Here is an 18,694-nt window from a genome sequence, read left to right on the forward strand (position 1 = left end):
TATTTTATGTCATTCAGGCAAAATGTTATTTTCCTCTAGGACTATATTTTCCTCTAGGACTAATAATTGACTTGCAAAATTTAATTACACAATTTTTGAAAACACAGCGTCAAACATTTAAAAAAAGAAAATTTTAAAATTAAAAAATATTTAATACTTTAAAGGGTAATTAAAAAATTCCTTTAGAAATTGTTAAGTTTAGAAATAGCACATACACATATAATTCTGGTAGAATGAAAACATCATTCAGTGGGTCAGGCATAGTGGCTCACGCCTGTAATCCCAGTACTTTGGAAGGCCAAGGCAGGTGGATCACCTGAGGTCAGGAGTTTGAGACCAGCCTGGCCAACATGATGAAACCTCGTCTCTACTAAGAATACAAAAATTAGCTGGGCATGGTGGTGTGCGGCTGTAATCCCAGCTATTCGGGAGGCTGAGGCAGGAAAACTGCTTGAACCTGGGAGGTAGAGGTTGCAGTGAGTCAAGATAATGCCACTGCACTCCAGCCTGGGCAACAGAGTGAGACTCCGTCTCACAAAAAACAAACAAAACATCATTCAATGAAAAAGTCATCAGATTCTTTCATAGTCTACATACACACTTCTTTTTCATAATAAAAATCACAGTTTTTTGAAAAATAAAATGATATAAAATAATTTTAGTTTTCACATACATGCTTTAGTTCATAAAATACTTTTCTAAGAAAAAATAAATTTTATTCTTGTATTCTAATTCTCATTATTTTGCATTGGGGTTAGGAGAAAAGTGACGCTAGTATTTCTGTATAGAAATGTATATTAGCTCATCTAACTAATATACATTTAAAAAGTAAACTAAAAATCAAGAATTTCTTTCTTCTAAAAAACTATTTTCATAATTTTGAATAGAGCAAAAGATATTTTCCAACTGTTAAGTTGTATTAAAACTTATAACTGAGGGGCAGTAAAAATGATACATCTATGCCAAATCCTATATTTAAATCAAGTCTACTTTTGAACCTCCAAATTTAGAATGAGAGTAAACACATCTACTTCTTATTGATAAGAAACCTAATTGCCAAAGTAATTAGTGCTAAACCTACTGCTTTATTCTCATTTTCAGCATCATCATTCAGTTACTGTAAAGAAATCTAATTCATTTAAGGCTCAATAATCTCTTTTCTCCCATTTGTGCCATGGAATTTGGTTTTATGAATCAGAGGAGAGAAAGGAAGTCCCCTGCCTCCAATGCACTGATTAACATATAGGTTAACATATTAAGTTCCTGTATCAGGAATCAAAATATAGAGAAATGATTGTGCTAAAATGGAGTTTCCAATAACTGCCAGTAAAGCAGACTGGCGGAGCTCTGCCCTATCACTTTTGGACATTTTTGACATACTCTGACCTTAGCAAATACATTTCAATGGCGGTATACATGCAGTTATCCCTGGCTTCACAGTTTCAACTGAGGGAGCACACAGAGACAACGCTAGAGTGGTACCTGCTGATGCTGCAGCATGTATGGCTATTTTAAGATTCCTTCGGGCTGTTTGTTGCTATCTTTGAAAACAGATTCGACACTTATTCAGCAGATCCTTTGGATTATTAAGCTTGCAAATTAAGCTTTAGCAAATGCTGTGTACTAGTTATGATGGGCAAAAATTTCACGGAAGAAGGAAAAATTGTGTTTTGTTCTTCCTTCCTCCTTTTAGTCTGCGAGTATGGGAGGTATGAGTGATCTCACTGGAAGTGGTATAAGACCTACAGCACTTATGATCATGTTCAAGCAACTCCACTGGATCCCAGCACATATGACTCAGTTTAATAAGGAGTTCTCTTATAATGAAGCATTATTAGAATAGGTACATTTGTTAATGTGATTTTTTTTCCTCTGGCTCCTTGCTGAATAACTTAGGTAAAAAAGAAAACCTGTTTGCCTAGATTTTCTGTATTTTACTCATCTGTGTGGGCTCCCTTAATCTGACATTAAAACAAGTGATCTTATCATCTGGAGCCTAAAGGTGTATTTAAACGAGTAATTCCTGAAGCACTGTAGTCATCGAAAACAAGATGTTGCTGCTGGGAAGAGAGAGCTAGCCCTTATCTCACGGCTGCATTGGATTAGAATTCTGTTGCAGGCAGCGTTCAGCTCTTTTCTGTTTCCCATGTCCTTGCAGTGCTGTCCTCCTCTATGTATTACTGATACTTATGAGACATTCTTTATTCTAACTGATAATTTACAACTGCATTTTCCACATTGGTGAGATCAATTCAATTAGTGATTGAAAAGTAATCTCCTGATGTTGCTGCCACTGGTTAGTTGGCTTGTTTTAAATAAGCCAGCATATCTTTACTCTCACAAAATTGAAAGGATGCCAAGATATTTTCTGCCCACCTCAAAAGAGTCTGAGCCGTCGCCTAAGATTATCATTTCCCCAAAGCTGGGAGAAGGTATTCTCAATTGCGTGTCCTCGAAACACTTAGTATTTTGACATGTTTAAACTACTGAATAATAATTGCCTCTCCATGACAATAACAACTTTAAAATACATGTGCAATAGCATTTTATGGTTTCCAAAAAGCTTGGGCATGTTAAAGAGTTTCTGCTTCCTCAGAATCTCTTGCTGTAGGGAAGATAATATGAATCATCTTCATTTTACAGGTGGGGGAAACTGCAGTGCAAAAAAAATTAAATTACTCAATGTCTCAGTGAGTAAATGGCAGACTAGGGTCAGGATTCCAGGTCCTGTGCCAGGGTGTTTTGTGATCTTTTCACTGTACCTTCAGATTCCTCATAACAGAACCCTGTTGGGGTACACGGACATTTAGAAAAGCTGGCTATGTAAGAATTTTGCTGTTTGACTCTTTCCAAGTCCTTTCAGTCTAGTTCCATCAGTGAAAGTTCAGTTTTATTGCAATCAGTTGCTCCTTCCCCGTGACTCCCCTTTGTGAGCTGAATCATCTTTCCTAACCCCTAAGGGCATCTAACTCTTTTGATTATTTCAGAACTTTATGGTAATATTCGTATTCACTTCCAAAACTATTTTTATCGATCTTATTTTACATGTCAAAATTGAATGTTCTCACATAGTAATAATTCCTTGAAGAATGTGATAGCGCCCTTGAGCCCTCTCTCTTAAAAATATATATCTTTCTCCAAATATATCTAAAGCTGTATCAACGTCATCATCAACACACACCCATATGCACACACATACATTTAGGGCAACACCTAATTCTCATAGGACTTTCCATTGCACTTTCCTCACAACCCATAATCCAGCAACTCACTCTTTGTAATCCCTGCTCTTTTCAATGATTTTATGCTATGATCTTTGGCATATCACTTTTATATATAATATGGCAGCTTACAAAGTGGAGTGTTGGAATCACTCTGAGAGGTGGGAAAACAGTAGAAAGATGGAAGACCTAGGGGTACCATAGAGATTCTCATGCCTGACTTCTATCTAAACTTTTGAAAAGCGAGAGAATTTAATGAAATAAGAACTTTAACAGCTATGGCAAAGTCATGTATTTGTTAGGTACCTCCTAGAATTAGGAATGGTAGATGTGGTTTTGAACCTACTATATGGCCATAAATTAAATAATGAATTCCTCTGAATCTAGAAACTTACTAAATTCTACATATTTTAAAGAATTTAAACATAGTAGTTTAAAGCAACATTCTAACATTCTATTTGTGTGAACACCACAATGTAAAAATTAGTTATGTCATATAATGCTTCATTCAGTAATATAAAAAATCCAGAGAATTTTATAACTAGAATGAATTCAGTCTTCAATTTACTACATGAAACAAAAGATACATTTTTCATTGACTCTTTTAAGGTGTTTTAAATTAAACTTCATTTGCTAGTCAATAATGTAGAAATCTGCTTAATATAAAATGTTATGGAGAAAACAAGAACAGAAGGAAAGTGAACTGTTGCATAAAGAATAGAAATGTTCATAATTGAAAGAAAACTAAAAAACTGCCCTCTGCTCATTTCTTGAGAAACAGTTTTGAATCCTATTAATATTTAATTTTTGCCAATTGTCCCCTAAATATCCTTTACTATTAGTTTTTCCAAAACCCAATTTTTACACACATTACATCTGGGCAAGCGTAGTCCCCTCTCCCTAACCCCTTTCCTTCATGCTTTTATTCCATGTTGCTTATTTGAAGAGTTGTTTATTTGAACAAAAACATTACTATAAGAATAAAAGAGTAAATTAAAATAGCAGGAAATAGGTTGAGAAACTTACTTACCAAAAGGGAATAGGGACGCCCATTATGTTCAAAAGCCTCAGAAAAAAAGTCAGTGCTGTGGTCCAGTCTCTGATGCCCTCCATATTCTGCTGCATCTGAATCTAGCACAATTTTGAATGTACAGCTCTTAAGGAATTCACAACAGTTGAGGAGTTGAATGAGACACTGTAAAATATGTGCTGAGAGAGCAATTTAGAAGTGAGTTTTTGAGCAGTGTTAAATCATAATTTGTGCTAAGAACTCATTTCTTCTTTTATAGTTCTATGTTTGAAAGGGGCTTTATAGGCTATCTACTGCACACACTCATGAGATCCCTGTTATGCTTCCATCACGACTCATCAAGTGATCACCCAGCCTGGGACGAAACACACCTAATCTACTTTTCTCTTCAAGCAACCCATTCCACTTGTTATAAATTCTCCTCCAAATTGAATAGAAATTTTGCTCCTTGAGATTATACTATTTCTACCAAGACAAGCCACAAAGAATAAGTTCAACATGTAGTCATCTTTTAAATATTTACTAATAGTCATACTATCTCCATGTGTCTGCTAGATATATTACTAAACACATACAGTCAGTCCTCCATATCTGTGGATTTTGCATCTATGAATTGAATCAACTTCAGATAAAAAATATTCAAAAAAGAAATGCATCGTTGCATCTGTGCTGAACATCTGATTTTTCACAATAAGTTGTTAGATAGTATTAGCATATTTACCGTAAAATTAATAAAAGCTATCATTATGTTCAAATTTATAAGGCTCAAAATGTCTAGAAATGGTACTTGATACAAAAATCTACAATTAAATATGCATTGGTATCTTAGAAATCTTAAGTTTCTTCTAGCCTAAGTAGAAATACAGACAGTTTAAGTGCTTTTTGTTTTGATTTCCTGGAAAATATATCATTAATCTCAGAAATATTAGTATATTATCATTACTGCAAAAATTATCACATTAATAGAACCTGTGAGCAAGGAAAAATAAGCCATCAGTTTCAACCCTTGAAAATCTTTGTCTAAGTCAGAGATGAAGATGGACATGCTACAGAAACTTTTGCTAGTAGTGTTGCCTCCATTTTAGTCAATCCAGGTCAGGCTTCTCTAATTCAAACTGAAACTGATAGAATATTACTGAGTTGAGAAAGAGAGAAAGACTGAGATTCAAATGATGACTACTAGGCACAGGGACATTTAAAGTCACTCAATATAGCTGAAAATGATTTGAGCCTATCAATATATTAAATGCTGAAATCTGGATAATGAAAATAAATAATCAAAGACATGGCAAATAATGAAATATTGTGGAATTAAAAAAAACTATTAACATAGAAGTTTAGCTTTTGTTCTTCAAAATACTTTGACAAACCTTTCAAAAACTAAAACAGTACAGTTTAGAGAGTAATGTTCTAGAATACTTTAAAAAACAACTGAATTAAAATATCAATTAATGAATTACTGGTTCACAACGTAGGCTTTTGATAGCAGTGGCTAAATAAAGCAAGTATATCATCAAAAGCAATGGTTCCCAACCTAGGTGTTAAGAATCACTGACTGGTACTTGATACAAAAATCTACAATTAAATATGCATTGGTATCTTAGAAATCTTAAGTTTTCTTGTCATGTTATTGTAAGTTCTCACTGAGTGAGTAGTTATATTATTATAAGGGGTTGGGAATCTATATATGCATTAGGCATTGTCTAAAGACTAAATTATGTTGTTATACATGTTTGACACTGTATTTCAAAGAACGTACATGTTTTTACTATTAAAATGCAGATTATATTGTTCCCTTCTTTGTGTCCATGTTACTCAATGTTTAGCTCAAACTTGTAAGTGAGAACATGAGGTATTTGGTTTTCTGTTCCTGTGTTAATTCAACAAACACCAGGGCCTACTTGAGGGTAGAAGGTTGGGGGAGGGTGAGGATGGAAAAACTACTCATCAGGTACTATGTTTATTACCTGGGTGACAAAATAATCTGAGCACCAAACCCCCACAACATGCAGTTTACCCAGTAACAAACCTGCACATGTACCCCCTGAACCTAAAAGTTAAAAAGAAAAAAGGAAAGAAACCATCAGGCCCAAACATTTAATGTGCCTTTTACACAATGAATGATCAATTATGGGAATGTGACAAGACACAAGAGCTTGTGCCGGGGGCAGTAAATTGTGGGAAAACAACGAGGAAATATATGGGGGAAACTGTTGGAAGACAGGGGTTATTTTAGTAGGTTTGTTTGTACAGGTCTATTTTGGAATGGCTTCCCAATGTCTGGTGATGAGAATGTCCTCCTATTCCTGGCACAGGAAAGGCAACTTTTTCATGGGTAATTTTATGATTTGCTTTTAGGTAGAAAGGAGGAGATCAAAGAGCTCTTTCTGCATCTGTTGTTTCTCAAACAGCTTCAGCTCAAAATAATCAATATGCCAAAGTGGCATATTTCGGGGTAGCATGTTCTGAACCCCTTCCTAACGAAATTCAACTTCTCACTAATACTAGAGATGACTATTCCTCCTATGAACACTTTCATTTTAGTCACCTGAATTATAATTTTTAAAATGTTATAGGAAAATTATTTAAGGTTGCAAAACTAAAAATAAGAATTCCCTCATTTACTTAGGGGCACTTTTTTTTTTTTTTTTTTGAGACAGGGTCTGGCTGTCACCCAGGCTGCAGTGTAGTGGCACGATCTTGGCTCACTGAAACCTCTGCCTCCCTGGGCTCAAGCAATTTGTCCCACCTCAGCCTCTCAAGTAGTTGAGACCACAGACACATGCTACCAGACTGATTTTTATATTTTCTGTAGAGATGGGGTTTCACCATGTTGCCCAGGCTGGTCTCAAACTCTTGAGCTCAAGCAATCTGCCCACCTCGGCCTCTTAAAGTGCTGGGATCAGTGAGCTACCATGCCTGGAATGCTTTTTTTTTTTTTTTTTTTCTTAGTAAAGGAGCATGTTCTCAACAAAATTATTTCTCTGACACAGAATTAAATAATATTTAATCGTTATTTTCAATGTTACAGTAAAATAAAAATCACGTGTCCATCATTTTACATGCTTTTCCCCCAGTAAAGTACAGACTGAGCTTCACAAACCAAAAAATGCAATTTTAAAGTCACAAAATTTAATAGTTTTTGTGTATACTTTTCTCAATCAAAGGACAGTAAAAAAACAATTGCTATATAAGGATTCATTTCTCTTTGACACTGAAAGAGATCATCATATTGAAAATGTTAGAATCTACTTACTTTATATAATTGGTAGCCGTAAAGGGAAAGCTTATAAAAGCCATAGAGAAAGTTTCAAAACATTGGTTTAGACATGTTTCTCTGGCCTATAATTTAAAGAAAAAAATTTTCTGTGTCCAATTGTGCAATCACCCAGTTCCGTGTCTACACTACCCAGGGAACACAATAGCTTCCTTTAGAAAATGTGGCCTTTAAAATCCAGAAATTTATACAAATTTAAACACTAAGTGAAAGGTAATGCATGTGAAAGAGCTTTATCATTGTGAATTGCTACCATATATTATTCAACTATCAGGAAACTACATGTTTTAGGAATACTGCTTAGAATTAGAACAAATCCTTTTCAAGCAGGTTATTTGAGCAACTGATTTGTTTGTTTTACACGTTCTCTCACTTGGGTACTCCCTCACTCTCTCTCATGTGCATGCACATACACACAGATGCACACATATGTACATACATGATACGGGACCCACACAGCACCACAATTCCTACATCATCCTTTTTCTGTGAAAATTTATCTCTGAAAATATGACTCAAAGCCAATGTATACTTATTTTAAACTACCTTCGTTATATGGTTTCCAATACATAGCACACAGGATAAATTTAGCAGGACACCTTAAAAGATCATCTGTTATCCATAGCTACCTCCCTATGCCTAGCAGAGGACCTTCTCATAATAGGTTCCCAATAAAACTTTGAAAATGATATTCAGAATGACAACACTGACTTACCAAGAAAAGCCAAATTACATATATTGTTTTTTATAATTGAGGAAAGTACAATAAATTATCTATACTCCCCCATTCATTTACTAAGTACATACAATGTACAAGATATTGTGCAAGAAACAAAAATAACGAAGACATGGTCTTCAAGTACATGTGACTTACAGCCTGTAAAGGGAGATTAGGCATGCATACGAACATGCATAAATAGAGCAAAAAGCAATATGCAATGAGAGGGAGAGTCAAGGAAGAAAAATATGAGGGATGAGCCATATATGAAGACTTTTGAAGGCTGGGTTAAGGTCTTAAGACTTATTTTATTGGTTAAGTGTGATAGTGTTTAAAATTCTTGAGAAAGTGTATCACAATAAAAAAAAATTAACCTGGAGGTTTGTAAACAGTATAAAACAGACAGTGGAAAGACTAAGTCGGGAAAAGCAGTCAGGAGTCTAACAACAGTCCAAGGATAGTTAAGTATGGCTAATCTCTGACTGTGGGAAAGAAGAGACATAGACTGAGTTTTAGAAGTACAAGTGACAGTACTCAAAAGCAAGGAAACTGAGACTGAATTAGGGAATCAGAAGTGGAAGGGGAGAGCAGTTGTGCCCAAAGGCAGACAACTTGTTAAGTGGTAGAGTTGGGAGGTGCGCGTAAGTCAAATGTAGATCTGATTACTTTACTCTCTATATGTGGCACCAATTTTATGCCAAGAATACGGCAGTGTTTTCATATACAGTTTCTTGTTTATTTCTCAGGTTGAAATTCTTCATATTGTTATATTTGAGATAATTCATAAAGGAAAGAGGTTTATTTTGGCTCACAGTTCTGCAGACCATACATACAGGAAGCATGGTGCTGGCATCTGCTTTTGGTGAGGGTCTTAAGAACCTTACAATCATGGCAGAAGGAGAAGGGGTCCAGGCATGTCACATGGCAAGAAAGGGAGCAAGAGAGAGCGAGGAGGAGGAGTGAAGCTCCTTTAAACAATCAGCTCTCATGTGAGTGAGAACTCACTTGTTACCATGGGGAGGGCACCAAGCCATTCATGAAGAATCCTCCCTCGTGTCCCAAACACCTCTACCAGGCCCCACCTCCAACACTGGGAATCACATTTCAACATGAGATCTTAAGGGGACAAATATCCAAAATATATCACATTCCAAGCATAAAGAGGACAGAATGAAAATGACAAGAGAAGAATAAAAACAGAAAAATCAGATAAAATGATATCCATCTAAATTACTGACATGATTAGACATACAAGATTGCCATTCCTAAAAGTAATGTTGAGGTCTGAATATCTGATATTTACTATACTTGTTCTAGTCCATTTCTTATTTGGTCCATTTGATCATTTTATTAGTAAATACAAAACACTGGACCATAAAATTTACCTTGTTCAACTGGAAAAAAATACAGTGGGGAAAGAATGAAAATTTTTTTAATAGTTTTTTTTTTTTTTTTAAAAGGAGATCAAATAGGTCCCTATCAGTTTGGATAGCATTTTAAAATATTATGATTTCTTATTTTAAATTCAAGAGCTTCCTAAGTATTTGATATATCTATCAACAGGCTGAAGTAGATAAGTTTTCAGCCATTATTTTATAATCCATGTCCTTAAATTTGAACCAAGGAAGAGCCAGTGTTCTGAAAGAGGCCTGTACTAATAAGATTAAAGAACAGTGAAGGCATGAAGACTCTTAAATTCAATGGCTCTTCAAATACTTCAAAAGCTGCTGTGTTTGCTCAGGCACTTGATAAAGTGTCTGTTCAAAGTATAAGGATTTTGATGTAAGAAGTACTATCATTTATATCATTCTGCACTAAACTCACTTCACTCCCACTGATGAGGCTAAGGAAATTTATTGTAAGGTACAACCCTTGAGGTTTCAAATTGAGTGACAAAAAGAAGAGTTCTCCAGTGACTAGATGACTATAACGATGGCAGAGCGGGTAAGTTACCATGTATCTTCAAATCTAAGACATCACCCATTTCAAGATGAATTATTTTATATATCTCTAATAAAGTGAAAAAATATCACTACCACATCAATATTGTAAGGTACATTCCAACTGAAGAGAGGCTAAAATGTGAAATAATGTAGGTTTTTGGAATATGAATCTAGCATGTTATTTTATATCTAATTCTTTAATCAATCCATTCATATTACCATGATTAAAATAATGCCCAGGAGCTAAGTGACCCCAGGAAAGAGAATTTATACTGAAGGCGGAAAATATCAGGTTCAAAATTCTAAGGAATGTTTTAATTAATGGAAATGTGAACAAATGTCTGGTAGGGTAAGAACGGTTGCTGAAAAGCAAGGAGAGTTTTATGATTTTAGTAGTCTGAAGAGATCTATACAGCACAGGGCTTGCCACAATGTTCCAACACAATCCTTCCCTTTTTATGTTACATGGATTGAATTTTATTTATTGCTGGTTATACTCCACAAAACCTAAGGTTATAGCTATCTAGCATCTCAAATAGATCTGTCCATTTATTTTATAAACATGGCTAAATTATGCCTACTTTATTGTCCCGAATCACAGAAAAGGCTATGAACTACAACTTTCAGTTTCTTTCTCTGGTCTCTTTCCAAATGCAGGAGTGGCAAAGACTTGTGATATATTGCTATATAGATAATGAATGTGCAGGTCTGTTAGTGTGTGGTGGAGGGGTGTCGTGGTGGGGGGGGCGGTGTGTGTATGTGTGTGTGTATTTGTGTATCTTATTTAGGTAATTCCATCTTTACTTCTGTGATCTAGAATACACATTAAACTTAAACAGTCATCATTAAAAATGATAGTTCTGCTAGCTAGCTATTTGTAGAAGACTGAAACTGGACCCTCCCTTACACCATATACAAAAATTAACTCAAGATGGATTAAAGACTTAAATGTAAAGCCAAAACTATAAAAACCCTGAAAGACAACCTAGGCAATACCACTCAGGACACAGGCGAGGGCAAAGATTTCATGACGAAGACACCAAAAGCAAAAATGGACAAATGGGATCTAATTAAACTAGGGAGCTTTTGCACAGAAAAAGAAATTATCAACAGGGTAAACAGACAACCTACAGAATGAGAGACAATTTTTGCAAACTATGCATCTGACAAAGGTCTAATATTCAGCATCTACAAGGAACTTAAATTTACAAGGAAAAAAACAAACACACCAATAAAAAAGTAGGCAAAGGACATGAACAGACACTTTTCAAAAGAAGATATACAAGCAGCCAACAATCATATGAAATAAAGCTCAACATCACTGATCCCTAGAGGAATGCAAAACTACAAAGAAACACTATCTCACACCAGGCAGAAGGGCTATTATTAAAAAGTCAAAAAATAACAGATGCTGGCAAGATTGTGGAGAAGAAGGAACACTTAAACACCATTGGTAGGAATGTAAATTAGTTTGAACATTGTGGAAGACAGTGTGTTGATTCCTCAAAGACCTAAAGACAGAAATACGATTTAACCTAGCAATCTTGTTACGGGGTACATACTCAAAGGAAAATAATTCATTCTATTATAAAGACACAGGCAGGCGCATGTTCACTGCAGCACTATTCACAATGGAAAAATCAGGTAATAAACCTAAATGTCCACCAATGACAGACTAGATAAAGAAAATGTGGTACACATACACCATGGAATGCTATGCAGCTATTAAAAAGCATTAGATCATGTTCTTTTCAGGGACATGAATGGAGTTGGAGGCCATTATCCTTAGCAAACTAACACAGAAACAGAAAACCAAATACTGCATGTTCTCACTTAAGCAGAGCTAAATGAGGAGAACACATGGACACATAAAGAGGAACAACACACCCTGGGGCCTCCCAGAGGGTGGAGGGTGGCAGGAGAGAAGAGGATCACGAAAAATAACTAATAGGTACTAGGCTTAATGCGTCGGTGATGAAAGAATCTGTACAATAAACCTCCACGACACAAGTTTACCTGTATAACAAACCTGCACTTGTACCCCTGAACTTAAAACATAAGTCAAACAAAAAATGAGAGTTCTGATATTTTAATTACTTTTCAAAACTATTTATGGCCATGTGATCTTTATGATTATATTTCTTTCAATGGAAAATATCCAGTTTGTTTTTTTTATCTCCCTGACTTTAGTTTTTAAAAATCCCCCAATATTATAATATTTCTAAAATAAAATTTATAAGAAAGTAATGTGGAATTAAACAGAGAACTTGTCCGGGCGTGGTGGCTCATGCCTGTAATCCCAGCACTTTGGGAGGCCAAGGTGGGCAGATCACGAGGTCAGGAGATCGAGACCATCCTGGCTAACACTATGAAACCCTGTCCCTACTAAAAATACAAAAAATTAACCAGGTGTGGTTGCGGGCACCTGTAGTCCCAGCTACTTGGGAGGCTGAGGCAGGAAAATGGCGTGAACCCAGGAGGCAGAGCTTGCAGAGAGCCAAGACTGCACTACTGCACTCCAGCCTGGGTGACAGAGCAAGACTCCATATCAAAAACAAACAAACAAAAAAACAGAAAACTTACTAATGAATGTAATCAAAGCAAATTTTAAAATATAACAAAATCCAAATACAACTTTTTTCTTTATACATATATGTGTGTGTGTATATATATGTGTATATATATATATATATTTGTTGCTATTAGATTACCTTAAAATTTTAAAGACGTTGAAAAAAGCAAGATCTTCATGCATAAGCTAAATATGCATTCAAATTTGTGAACACTGTCTTCGTTAAAAGTTTAAATGACACCCGTACATTTTAATTAAGTGCAAAACAGAAGCATATTTCTATTATAGTCTAGGATGTGCTCATTTCATCAACAAAAGGTTTCTGATTTTACACTACAAAATAAATTCCAATCCCTGCAAGTATGCTTCTTCGGCCATACATTTTTAGAAACTCTACAATGCAAAATAGCAATAAAACAAGCTCAAAGGATGAGGGGCTCAAATGTCACTATCTACCAGGTTAATTAACGGATTACTATGCTTTTTGAAATGCATTTTCATGCAAATTATTAGTTTATTTTTAAGCATGCTTAATGACATATCAGTAAATAGCAAATCAAATGGTAATACAAAATTTCGAGTACTACATATTTCTCTATGTAAATAGGACAATTATTCTAAATACAGAATACTTCTGACTAACCTACTTAGAAACTTTTCTGTATCCTAGAAGATTATATAACTTAAACTAAAAAATGTCACTGTTTCTCAATAATTTGAGAAGGAAGAAAAATAGAAAAATGTGCTCACACTTCTGCACTAACCTCTCCCTAAAACTGTTGCTCTCTGTCTGTGCCTTTAGGATTCTCCAAAGAACTTGTAAATTCAATTATCTAATGAAGCGATGGCAGTTATTTAGAACTGAAAAAGAAAAAAATAACAGATTTTTATTCACCTTTTTAACCACATCTTTTATTATCAAAATGAGTTTACACCCTGCAGACTGAACACTTTTTTTAAAAAAATTGTGCTTTTAAACTCAAAATAATTTTGATTCAGGCTATAAACACCTTCCCCCAAACAAACTTACTCTGGGAACAGCCTTCAATGGAGTCAAGTGCAATATATCTAAATAAAAACATAATTGGAAATGGGGACGTCTCTGAAAAATAAAGACAATCATAAGCAGTAAGAGAGCATTATCCGAGCCATTTCAGGCAGAAAGACAGGGATAGGAAATAGCATTCTAAAACACTAAAATATGGTGAGTACCTCCATGGGCTTTAGGGTCTAACAACTGCATTCTAATTCCAGTCCTACCAATTGCTAATCGTGTGTCTCTGAGAAAGTTACTTACTTCCTGGAGGCTCAGTCTCTCATTTGTAAATGGAGGTAACACATCAGAGGGTGGGTGTAGAGATTATCTGAAGCAATCTATTATTGAGTGCTTAACACTCTATGTAGCACTGGGAAAAGTGCTCAAATTATTAGCAGCTGTGGCTATTACCACTATAGACCCTGGCTCACTTAAATTGCTTTCTCAAGGGATGAAAAATATAAAAGTGGGTCTATTAATTCTTTATTTTACTTTTTATACTTGACTTGGCCTCTTCTTCCTTTATGATCTTTATTTCTATTCCTCTTTCTCCGTGTCTTTGTTCTCACTAGAATTTGCTATTTAAAAATTTTTACATTAAAGTTTAATCATACAGTACATAGAACTCTTTGAGGACTAGAGTCTTTTTTTAAATTTTAGGGTTTGTCTTTTTTTTTTAAAGAAGGTACTTCTCAAGTTTATGAGAAATACTGAGAGAGCTTTTGGTGACAATCCTACCTGAAAATTAAATACCTCCACACACGCTCCTGCACCTGCTTTGATTTTTCACCGTAGTATTATCAGCTTTTAACATATTATACATTTAATCATTATATTTGTGCTTCTCAGCCTTCTGGCTAAGATCAAGTGTAGTATCTGTTCTTATCAGTTTAATTTTTGTCTCTCATTATTAAAATACAATCTATATAAGAAATTTCTTTTTTTTCTCTGCCACATAGGACCTAGATTAGAACCTGGCATTTGAGTGAGTGAGTGTATCTTTTCATTATTTTCCTTTGCAGTCTCCTCCCTGGGTTTTAATTTTTAATCTATGCATGTTTTTGCTAAACTTTAAGAAATAATTTCATACTACTTTGGTCATCAAAGACCAAACTTGAATTTTTCCCTTTGTTTCATAGAGTTAACATGTAAGATCTGTATAAATATAACTTCTATCACAATTCCATTTCATTACCTATAAAGTTTAACTTAGACATTTTAAAAGATTTCATATTCTTTATAAATTTACAATAGAATATTTATAACAGAAAAAAAATCCTTCATTTTGGATAATTTATAATAAAGCATGTTAGTTTGAAGCAATTAATTCTCAAGTTAACTATTTTGATTGGTATGAGCCTTGAAGATAAACATTTTATATAATTCTTAGTTGACATGGATACATGATTCCAAGTTTATTCAAGTCGGCACAAACTCAAAGACTTTCCGTATCTACTTTACTGGTTAGCTTTCTCTATAAAAACGACTGAACTTAAGCACAGAACATCAAAGGGGTTTGTCAAAATAATATATCTAATATTTTGGCAGAGCCGGAATATGCTGTTAGGTATAACAGTTTCTACCACTCTACCACCATCTTCCAGATAAAGCCTGCAAAGTGTATAAACTTTAATATATTTAAAATTTGGAAATCTGATTATTTTAGCTGTGGTGGTAGAAACATCATTTTTCTTTATTTGAAGTCTTAACTTATTTGGAGTCATATAGTTAATGTATAGTCCTCTTTCTCTTTTAAGACTAGATAGAAAATCACAGTACAGGTCTCACTCAGTGCTGTAGCAAGCCGAAGAACAGGGGCTAAACTAGTGTCCCATGAAAAATTGTAAAGCAAAGCTTGCAGGTGTGCATATCTGCATCATCACTTCAGTCTTTCCTGAGCACTTCTGGGCACATAGCCCATAACTACATCAGATTAATTATTGTGAGGAGAAAGATTCAAAGTAAACATTTCCCCATATGCATTTAAAAAATTGGGTACATTTTATACTGTTTGGGTGATGGGTGCACCGAAATCTCAATCACCACTAAAGAACTTACTCATGTAACCAAACACCACCTGTTCCCCAAAAACCTATGGAAATAAAAAATAAGCAAAGGGAGTTTTAAACACACATGCATGGAGATATTTTAGTCAAAGGTACAAACTTTCAGTTATAAGATGAATAAGTTCTGAAGCTGTAATATACAATACAGTGACTACAGTTAATAATAATGTGTTATATACTTGAAATTTGCTGAGAGCTGACCGTAAGCATTCTCACACACACACAAGAAAATGGTCACTACGTGAGGTGAGGAATATGTTAATTAGCTTGATTGTAGTAACCATCCCACAAGGTATATGTATATCGAAACATCACACTGTACTTTAAATATAGATACTTTTTATTTATCAGTTATGCTTTAAAAACAAAAATAAACAATGGGGAAAGGACTCTTTAATAAATGGTGCTGGGTAACTGACTAGTCATAGGAAGAAGAATGATAGTAGATCTCGACCTTTCACCATATACAAAAATTAACTCGAGATGGATAAAAGATTTAAATGTAAGAACTCAAACTATAAAAACCCTAGAAGAAAACCTAGGAAATAACTTTCTTGACATCAGTCTTTGCAAACAATTTATGGCTAACTCATCAAAAGCAACTGAAACAAAAACAAAAATTGACAAGTGGGACTTAAACTAAAGAGCTTCTGAACAGCAAAAGAAACTATCAACAGGGTAAACAGACAACATACAGAATGGGAGAAAATATTTGCAAGTTATGAATCTGACAAATGTTTAATATCCAGAGTCTTATGGAATTCATAAGGAACTTAAACACTCAACAAGCAAAAACCAAATAACCCCATTAAAAAATGGGCAAAAGACATGACCAGACACTTCTTACAAGAAGACATACAAGTGTTCCCCAAACACATGAAAAAAATGCTCAACATCACTAATTATTAGAGAAATGCAAGTCAAAACCACAATGAGATACCGTTTTACACCAGGCACAATGGCTATAATTAAAAAGTCAAAAAACAACAGATGCTGACAAGGCTGCAGAGAAAAGGGAACACTTACATACTGTTGGTGGGAAGTATATTAGTTCAGCCCCTGTGTAAAGCAGCTTGTAAATGTCTCAAATAACTTAAAACAGAACTACCATTCAACCCAGCAATCTCACTACTGGCTATATATCCAAAGGAAAATAAATTGTCCTACAAGAAAAAAAAAAAAAAGACATATGCACTTGTATGTTTATCACAATACGATCTACAATAGGAAAGGCAGGGAATCAACGTAGGTGCCCATGAATGGTGGATTGGATAAAGAAAATGTGGTATATGTACACCATAGAATGCTGCATAGCCATTGAAAAGATGAAACCATATCCTTTGCAGCAACATGGATGTAGCTAGAGGTCATTATCTTAAGTGAATTAACACAGGAACAGAAAACCAAATACTGCATGTTCTTACTTATAAGTGAGAGCTAAACACTGGGTACACATGGATATAAAGATGGAAACGATAGATACTGGGGATTACTAGAGCCGGGAGAGTGGGACGGAGGCCGTGTCTGAAAAACTACCTACTGGTGCTATGCTCACTACCTGGCTGATAGGATCATTCACAACCCAAAACTTCGCAACACACAAACAAAAACAAAAGCAAACAAACAAAAGAACCTCATGTAACAAACCTGTACATGTATGCTATAAATCTAAATAAAAGTAGAACTTAAAAAGATATATATATACACATACAGTTAGAAAAAAATTTTCCACTGACATTCATCTGTGCTTTTGAGTGTCAGACACCAGGATAGTATTACCCTGCAGAAAAACATTTAGTCAAAGGCATCATTAACCTCTACAAATATAAACAGAGAAAAAAACTAAAATTAGTGAGACACACTTCATGTACTTCAATGGCATTTCTAGAGGGCAACAAAAAGATGAATTATCTGGTGACCAAATGTAAAACTGTACTGAATTTAGAGAAACTAGATTTAAATCACATTGATTCAATTACTAGAAATATGACCTTGTGAAAACTATAAATCTTTCTGATTCTCACATGTAGATTGAGGACAAAAAATGCTTGCCTAACCAGTATCACTGGAGATGATGTGAGGATAAGATGGGTTAATGTAAATAAAAGCATTCACATATTATAAATTGCCATGCGAATTTAACTTTTGGTACTAATTTTGATCTCTTAAAATAAGCTTGTATTTCAGACACATGATTCATATGACTAATCTAATTAAATTCTCATAAAAATTGAAAAAAAAATAAGCTTATATATATCTTAAGTAATTTTGTTTCATTTGAATGGGCTGAGCTAGGTTATACTAGAGTTTTTCAGTTTCAAAAATTTATAATTCCATGCTGCCCAGTTTTGCCTAACAGTCATTAAACATCACAAAATTGCCCACTGCTTGGTGAATAGGACACAGGTCAAGGTGGGGAGACTCATTAGGGAACATCTTCATAGAGCTGATAGCTGAAGGGTGGGTGAATTTTTCAGGGAAAAGTGCAAGAAAAATGAATAAATGGATTTAGATCTTAAAAAAGATAACATGAAGAACAGGTGGAAAGAAAAAGAAATCAAGACAGTGCTGCAGGATACAGAGAAAGGGAAATAAGAAAGAAAGGTGGACAAATAGTACAAGAGTGAGGAAGGGATTGAATAGGGAGCAGAAGAGTTTCAATTCCAGCACTGTGAAAGGACTGAAAGGAATCACTGTGTCGTGGTGAAATGGGAACTAGTACATGCGAAAAAACAAAAATCAAAAACAAAACAAAAAGTAGGACAATAGAAAAAAGACAACAGACAGGATTAGTACCTACTTGTCTTTCCTTTTTATAAAAATTCCTTTTT

General features: G+C 34.7%; 1 protein-coding gene and 1 pseudogene across 1 annotated transcript in view; one reads left to right on the forward strand and one right to left on the reverse strand.

Moving 5' to 3' along the window:
- The window catches only part of GBE1 (1,4-alpha-glucan branching enzyme 1), a 273,138-nt gene that overhangs the window by 5,075 nt on the left and 249,369 nt on the right, over positions 1-18,694 (reverse strand). The window contains exon 15 of the mRNA XM_054551665.2: positions 4,252-4,367. Coding sequence (XP_054407640.2) covers positions 4,252-4,367 — 116 coding nt within the window. The remainder of the gene's footprint in view (positions 1-4,251; positions 4,368-18,694) is intronic.
- Positions 14,635-14,764, forward strand: LOC112132965 (U2 spliceosomal RNA; annotated as a pseudogene).

The sequence above is a fragment of the Pongo abelii genome, chromosome 2 (genome assembly GCF_028885655.2).
Source record: "Pongo abelii isolate AG06213 chromosome 2, NHGRI_mPonAbe1-v2.0_pri, whole genome shotgun sequence".
NCBI lineage: Eukaryota > Metazoa > Chordata > Mammalia > Primates > Hominidae > Pongo > Pongo abelii.